General features: G+C 36.2%; 1 protein-coding gene across 1 annotated transcript in view; it reads right to left on the minus strand.

Moving 5' to 3' along the window:
- The window catches only part of LOC106878432 (trans-Golgi network integral membrane protein 2), a 17,311-nt gene extending 15,496 nt beyond the window's left edge, over window positions 1-1,815 (minus strand). Inside the window, exons 1-3 of the mRNA XM_052968043.1 lie at window positions 1,807-1,815; window positions 1,119-1,281; window positions 15-359 (exon numbers count right to left, since the gene is read on the minus strand). Of these exons, the coding sequence (XP_052824003.1) occupies window positions 15-359; window positions 1,119-1,281; window positions 1,807-1,815 (517 nt within the window). The remainder of the gene's footprint in view (window positions 1-14; window positions 360-1,118; window positions 1,282-1,806) is intronic.
- Between the last annotated feature and the right edge of the window lie 6,694 nt (window positions 1,816-8,509).

Below are 8,509 nucleotides of genomic sequence, written 5' to 3' on the forward strand. Positions count from 1 at the left end.
AGGAGATTGGTTACTAGTCTTAGCTCCTTCAACAGGGGCGTTTCCACGATTAAGTAAGTTTTGAAAATCAGATGGATTCTTAGAATTGAGTTTATCTCCAGTATTAGCAGAGATACTCTTAGAAGTTGCTCCACTTCCAGTATTAGATGAGTTTATAGAACCACCAGATAGTGTCTCAGAATTATGTCCATTTCTAGGATTAGATGGATTTTGAGAATCAGATGATAGAATTACAGGATTAGGTCCACTTCCAGTACTGACTATACCTGGAATTTTAACTACACCTCTACCAGAGAACATAAAACTGGATCCAATAGTATTGTTATTAGATGCTTCAACTCCGAGATGTTTACCTGTAACTGAAAAAGAAAACAAATATTAGTCATAAATGTACATAATTATAATTTTTGATATATAACAAAATTAGGTGAATAATATATATACAATTTCAAATACATGAATGTGTATTATGGTATTTCAGTGTGCTTTAGGAATACTTGGTGAGGTCCATCTCTTCTGCAAGAGTTCAGTCCCTCAATAAGTTTAGCCTGCCAGAAGAAACAGTTGCCAGAGTGTGGCTGAAAATGATATCGGAGACAAAAGTGAAAGTCAAGAGAGAACCATTGTACTTGTCCATCCCTAAGGATGGCAACCAAGGTATTCTATCAACTTGAACAAAACAGACCTGGAGGCATATGACTTGGATAGTGGGATGATTCAGGATGAGAGAAACCAATGATTGTGGACTGCTACTCCTAAAATTTGCTAGCACTCACAAGCTGACCATAGCCAACACACTGTTCCCAAACAAGACGCCTGTCAAAATAACATGGCATGCACCCAACACAGGACACACAACCAAATTAATTTAATCCTCATATCTCAAAAGTTCAAGGCTAGGACAAAGATTTTCCTTGATGCAGATGTTAACAGTGATCATGATTTGGTTCTGATGACAATGAGACTCAAACTGAAAAGATCCATAAGAAAAGAGTAACACATTAAGTTTGACATAGACAAACTGAAAGATCCCAGGGTTGTACTGGTGTTTAAGGTGAAAGTGGGTGGCAGGTTTGCTGCCCTTAACATTCTAAAAGATAACAAATTCCCTGACTGACCACATTGGGGAAGTATTTCAGGAAATGTCTCTAGAAGTGCTAAGGAGAAGTAGAAGAAAGAAGAAATTATGGGACACTGATGATAACTTGGACTTATGTGACTTAAGGCAGGACCTGAAGAAGACCAAGCTAACAGGTCAGGAGACATGTCAGAAATACAATGCTGCAAATAAAAAGGTTAAGAAGAAAATGAGGGAAAAATGGATAGCAGACCAGTGCAAAATCATCAAAGTTGAGATAAAGACAGACAAAAGCAAGGTTGCTTTTGAAACCCTCAAAATCCTACCAGAAACAAAGATACACACCACCACTCCGATTCTCTAGGAGGAAATCAAAGAGGTAGTGTGCATACTCAAAAATGGAAAATCCCCAGGAATGGATAATATCCCGTTAGAATTCCTGAAACAAGAAGGACCAAAGCTTATCAAGGCACTAACAACCTATTAGAAGATATGAGAGAAGAAGCAGTGACCAATCACTGATGATATCCATGCCCAAGAAAGTTAACTTGAGACTCTGCCTGAATTAAAGAACAACCAGCAACAACAAAGTATTGCTAAAATTCCTGCTAAACAGATTCAAGAAGCATGCAGGAGAACAGGTAGGACTTAGGCCCCAAAGGTGTACTGTGGGGTAAATATTTAACATTAGACTGTTCACTGAGAAACATCTGCAATGCCAGTCTGACCTCTGTCATAACTTCATCAACTTTGAAAAGGCCTTTGGCTGCTTGGCACAATGGGTTATGGCAAGTGATGGAGAATTACAACTTCAACACCCTCATCAAAGTAATCCAAGAACTGTATATAAACTCAAATAGTGTAGTTCTTTCTCATGAACAACAACATTGAAGAATTATTCAGGACAACAGTAGATGTTTGACAAGGATGTCAACTTTCTCCAGTGCTTTTCAGCATCTTCCTGGAGAGCAACATACAGGAGACATGCCAAGATTTCCACCCCTCTGCTTCCAATGGAAGACAGCCCATTTCCAGCGTGCCCTTTGCTAATAATACTGACCTGTTAGGAAGCAATGAAGAACTACAAAAGCTCATCATCAGGCTGGAAAAAGTATCAAGTGTGGTGCTATCTCCTTTTCATTAGTCACCTACCATAACACGAAGTCTCTAATTTAAAAAGAACACATTTGGGTCCCTAATAGTGGGAGGCCATTACTATGTATGCTTTGCTAATAAACGGACATAGCTTATCTCACGCTGAATTGTCTTTCTATTTATTAACCAATATTGTCAAGCTTCATTATACTACATGGTGTCAGAAATGGGATCCCAAAGGATTTGAAGTATCTCAAAAAAAAAAAAAAAAAATGAGAATTCTTCACAGAATTGTAAGTTTATTTTTTCATTTGATTTGGAGAATGTCTGCAAGGCCTTTTTCTGCAAGTTTCCCATCTCCAGAGCGAATGTCTTTATCAGGAAATGTGGCTAGCAAGTGGAGAAGATTTAAACAAAACTTTTTGAATTATTCAATTGCCAGTCGACTCTCAAATGAATTTGATACTGGATATCAAACTTCTGTATTTCTGGCGACTATTAGAGAAGAATGTTTTGATATAAATGAAGAACTACAATTTGACGATGAAGAACAGAAAAATGATCTATCTGAAGTGATTAACAAATTCAAGGAATTTTTCATTGGTGAGACACACGAAGCTTATGAGTCTTATCAATTCCACCTTTGTAAACAAGAGAATTTCGAGAACATAGAAATCTACATAGCTGTCTTGCACCAACTTGCAAAAAACTGAAACTTTGAAGAATTAAAGGACAAACTTATTAGGAGTCAAGTTGTTGTTGGTGTTAAAGACAATCTTTTGAAAGAAAAACTTTTAGCAGACAAAAAGCTAACCCTTGACAAATACCTACAGATAGAGCACATGAGACATCAAAATAACAAACAAAAGCTACTTCCTCAACTGTCAATGCAGCAGATCCACAATTAAACCATGTCACAGGACCAAATAATAAAAAAGGGTATCAACATATAAAAAGAAGATGCCTGAGAGAAAGTGCATGTGGTGTGGAATGTTCACATTTCACAATAGAAATGACTGCCCTGCCTCAGCAACAAGATGCAGACGGTGTTCAAAAATAGGACACTACGCAACTGTTTTCAAGAATTTTTCAATGGTTAGGAGAATTGAAGAGGAAGAACATCATTTCTTAGGTTATGTTTCTTCGGAAAATATAAATGCAGTTTGTGAAGACAATAAAATAGAATGGCAAGCAAAAATAGAAGTCACCACCAAAGTCTGCAGCACAATTGTCGAATTTAGATTGGATACTGGTGAAGATGTGATAGTAGTACCTAACTGGTTCTTCAGGAAGAATTCTCCAATAATAAAACCTACAAACAAAAGGTTATATGGACTAGGTCAACACAAAATAAAAGTACTTGGACGTGTAGATGCCACATTGAGTTATGGGAAAGCAATGTTGCAACAGGAACTGTATGTTGTGCAAGACTTAGCTGAACCATTATTGGGTGGACCAGCAATCAAAGGTCTCAATCTATTAAGTAAAATCAATGCGATAAAAAGTGAAGCTGTCCAATATAAAAAAGACTTCTCCAGTGTGTTTACAGGCCTATGGAAATTGAGGCATGTATACAAAATTCACTTGGATGAAACAGCTCAACCTTTCTCAATCGCCGTCCCCAGACAACTACCACTTTCTATGAAGAAGAAAGTCCAGCAAGAATTAAAGTGATTGGAAAAAGAGAAAATTATCCATCCAGTGAAGTCCCCAACAGACTGGTGTGCTCCCATTGTAGTGGTCCTGAAAAACGATGAAAAAGTCTCTGCTGCCATGATGAAGCTGAACATCATATAGAAAACTCCATTAGTTTCCCAAGACTCAAAGTGTGTAAGTCCCTGGTGACTTTGGTCCTTCTGTATGGGTCTGAGAGCTGGACTCTAACAGTTAACATGGAACAAAGAATCCAGACATTTGAGCACAAGTACTTCAGAGGCTGCTACACATCCCAAACACAGAGCACAAAATGAACAGCTTTGTAAGGCAGTGAGTCAACAAATACAATAGTAGACAGGAACCACTCTTTGTGCAGATAAGAAGGTGAAAGCTTGCGTGGTATGGTCATGTATCCAGCCACAACTCCCTGTCCAAAACCATCCTTTAGGGCACAGTTGGGTAAGGGAGAAAGAGAGGCAGAGAAAATCCTAGTCTGACAACATTAAGGAATGGTCAAGTCACAAACCATGACCCTGCTATGCATGACAGAGAACAAAGACCAGTGGTGACGGCCGACTGCAAAAGTGTCTAGAGTGACACACCAATGACTGCATCAGTTAAGGGAAATTGATGATAATGAAATAATATGAAAATTTAAATGACTGCTAAAATTCATTTTTAATATGAGTTAAAAAAAAAATTCTTCATTCAGAGATCATCTGTATAGAAACAAAGGGTTATTTTACTTTTAAAATGGATTGCAAAACATTCCCAAAACATTTAAACCAATTTGTTATTGGTGATTCTAGATTCACACAATTTCTTCCTTAATAAGACTAACTTTTGAGAATTTTTGACAAAACACATTTGTTTTTATTAAGAGGAACAACATGATGTTAACATAGATCATACACTATTAACCCATATGGAAAAATCTAACCATCACCTGTCAAATCTAACAAAGCAAATAATAAACATGTTCAAGGTTAGCTAGTGCTGCAGTTACTATTTGATCTTGATAATGATAAAGACTGCCAGTCTTGTTTTGCCAACATTCTGTTCACTAGCTGTAATATAATGCTGTCTGGTCATTTAACATGCTTTCCCCCACCCCCCTTTTTAAACTTAATTGGCAACTATAAAAGGTAGATTGGTGAATTCTCATGTTTTTAATGTCAGAAATAATAACAGTTAGGTTAAATGCAATGATTAAGAAAGAATATTAGGATTATCATTATTCTTGCTGAAGCAAGAGAGAAAACTTTGAGTTATATTTCATCAGCAGAAGCATTTCGCTTGCTTGTACTGTAACAACTGACTTGCTTTTTAAAATGTTCATATAAGAAAAATAAAATCAAGAGGCATATAAACTGTTACAAAAGGTTTGCCTCCATGGCATGGCCAGTTTAATCAAGAAAGTATTAGATAGTTGAAAAGAACCGATAGCATGGTACCATAGGCTACAGGCAGCAATCCTGCTAAATATGCAGGACTCCAGGAGTTACAACAAAACTTGAGATAAAAAAAATAATAATAATCCTTACTGTTATAGGCACAAGGCCTGAAATTTTGGGTGAGAGGTACCATCAATTACATCAACCCCAGTGCTTAACTGGTACTTATTTTACTGAACCCAAAAGGATAAAAGGCAAAGTTAACCTCAGCGGAATTACTACTGCTGCTGCTGCTACTGCTACTACTACTACTACTACTACTACTACTACTACTACTAATAATAATAATAATAATAATAATAATAGCAATAATAATTTCAAATTTTGGGAGATGGCCAGCAATTTTGGAAGAGTGGATAAGTCAATTCAACTGGTACTTATTTTATCAACCCTGAAAGGATGAAAGCAAAGTCAACTTTGGCAGAATCTGAACTCAGAACATAAAGACAGGCGAAATGGTGCTAAGCATTTTGCCCGATGTGCTAATGATTCTATCAGCTCACGGCCTTCATGATAATTCTTTCTACTGTAGGCACAAGAACTAAAATTTTGGGGGAGGGGGCACTTAATTTATCAACTCCATAAGAATGAAAGGCAAAACTGACTTTGATGGAATTTGAACTCAGAATGTAAAAATGCTGTTAAACATTTTGCCTAGTGTACTAATGATTCTGCCAGCTCACAGCATTAATAATAATACTAAAGTTCAAAGATGGACTTGGAGATTGAAAATCAACAGGATGTGGAAAATGAAGGAGAGAAAGTTCACCAACCATATCCCAAATAACATCAATATCTATATAGTTCAGATGTCCAACTGGGAACAGCCCACAAACTTGGCAGTTAATATCTTGCCTTTAATGCCTTAGACTAACAGTTTGGATCTGGACTTAAGGATACAAAACAGGAAATACAGATAGGAACAATGGCACATAAAATACACCATTTTGAGCGTGGCCGTTGCCAGTACCGCCTGACTGGCCTTCGTGCGGGTGACACGTAAAAGCACCCACTACACTCTCAGAGTGGTTGGCGTTAGGAAGGGCATCCAGTTGTAGAAACTCTACCAAATCAGATTGGAGCCTGGTGTTGCCATCCGGTTTCACCAGTCCTCAGTCAAATCGTCCAACCCATACTAGCACAGAAAGCGGACGTTAAACGATGATGATGATGTCTCTAACATGAATAATCTAGCCTTTTATATATCACACCTAGAAAAACAAGTAACAGCCATGACTAAAATGTCTTCAATTGTTGGTAAGAGTAGACATGAGGTTCAATAAAAATAAGCAGAGTTAAGGCAACTAATGAATCCTATAAAAAGTTGAGAAGCTATTGACAGTTACAAAAACCTGCATTATATATACTGTAGTGCAATATGATAGATAGATAGATAGATGCATGCATACATACATACATACCTACGTACATAGTATGCACAAGTTCAGGTTCATACCTGTAATTATTGGGTCACTGAGATATGTAATACACTGCCTAAATACCAATCTTAAAAAATTAGGCTTCTCAAAACGAGAAAGGTGATTCAAAGACTACAGATCCAATCCATTACTGGAACTAAAAATCTGTAAAACTTTCCAGGAGTTTATCATTTAAGTATATATGAGCATGTCTAGATATGCAAGTATATACATGGGAATACATACATAAAACAAAACATACAAATCTGCACACACACACACACATATATATATATATATATATATATATATATATATATATATATATATATACAAATAAAAATACCCCACTGATGTTGAAATTCCAGTGAAGGAGTCTTGGATCTAGGTTAGAAACTAACTCTTTCTCTATTCACAAGAAATCTTGAAATAAAACAAAATAGCAATATACATACATACATATATCTGATGTACTCTCCCATGTAAGACAACATATAAGTGTCCAGCTTCTGCTGAATGACCTACAGATATGATTTGTTTCTAGTGATCAAATGTATGTGCCACATATTAGTTCACTGCCTCGATCAAATTGATGATGCCTGAACAGGTACAGTGTACCACGTGTCAGCTGTTGAAGTGATTGCAGAGAAATGTGAGATGAAGTGTTTTGCTCAAGAACAAAACGCACCACTCTGTCTAGGAATTGAAACCACGCGATCATGAGTCCAACACCTTAACCACTAGGCCATGCACCTTCTTCATGGCTATATATATATATAGTTGTCAAAAAATACAGAGTAGAGAAAAACTGAAAACGCAAATTGCAGGCAGTCAAACAGATTCCCGAATGCATAAATGAAAACATTCGAAGTAGTTGAATCATGTATATTTATAACATCAACATAAATCATGCATATAGTTGTCTAAGAATCCATGTCAGAAGAAAAGAGGTGCATGTGTATGATTATCAGTATTATAGATCCCTCACCAATCAGTTTCACACTAGGTACTAAAACTGGATGTTATAAAACAGCACAGTTAAGTAATACTGTGAAAGACCACCATATTTGTTTTTCCATACCTGCTATCTCTGAAGAGCACATGGTATTACTTAACTGTGTTACCTAACATCCAGTTTTAGTACCTAGTGCAAAACCTATTGATAAGGTATGCTGAAATGGCTCCATCACCACTCAGTGTCATTTTCCACACTATCCCTTAAAGTAGCAAACATTCCCTAGCTACACACAAGAGAGAAAACGTGTTAAAAAGATAGGTCGGTTCCTCTCCAATTTTTTTGTAAATTCTTAAATGTATCTCCTTCTGTGTATATATATATATATCTACCAAACAAAGACGATTTTTTATTGAACTCCTAATACCTATTGTTGAATATTCTCCTTTAAACTGTTTTTAACATTTCCTTCTTCTTATCAAAGAATGTATATAAGTATTTTAATACCTTTGTGACAACCCGTACTTAACACAACAAAGCTTATAAAAAGCTTTACATTTTACTTTTGACAATCTTTTCCTAAAAAAGTGAAACCGGTCAAGTGAATAAACATCTTTAAAATTGCATTTTCAAACCTTCTTTCATATATATATATATATATATATATATATATATGTTGTTGTACTTGGGGATGGTCATATTGCCAGTTTAGCCAATAAAAACACACGCACTGTATATTTGGTGTTAATTTGCTTCAGCTTTATATTACATTACATTACATTACATTACATTAATCCCATTTTGGCCAGAGTTCTTTCGTCACACTTCTGTGACCTCATCAGTAGTCCTTTGC

This window comes from Octopus bimaculoides, chromosome 5 (genome assembly GCF_001194135.2).
Source record: "Octopus bimaculoides isolate UCB-OBI-ISO-001 chromosome 5, ASM119413v2, whole genome shotgun sequence".
In the NCBI taxonomy this organism is placed as follows: domain Eukaryota; kingdom Metazoa; phylum Mollusca; class Cephalopoda; order Octopoda; family Octopodidae; genus Octopus; species Octopus bimaculoides.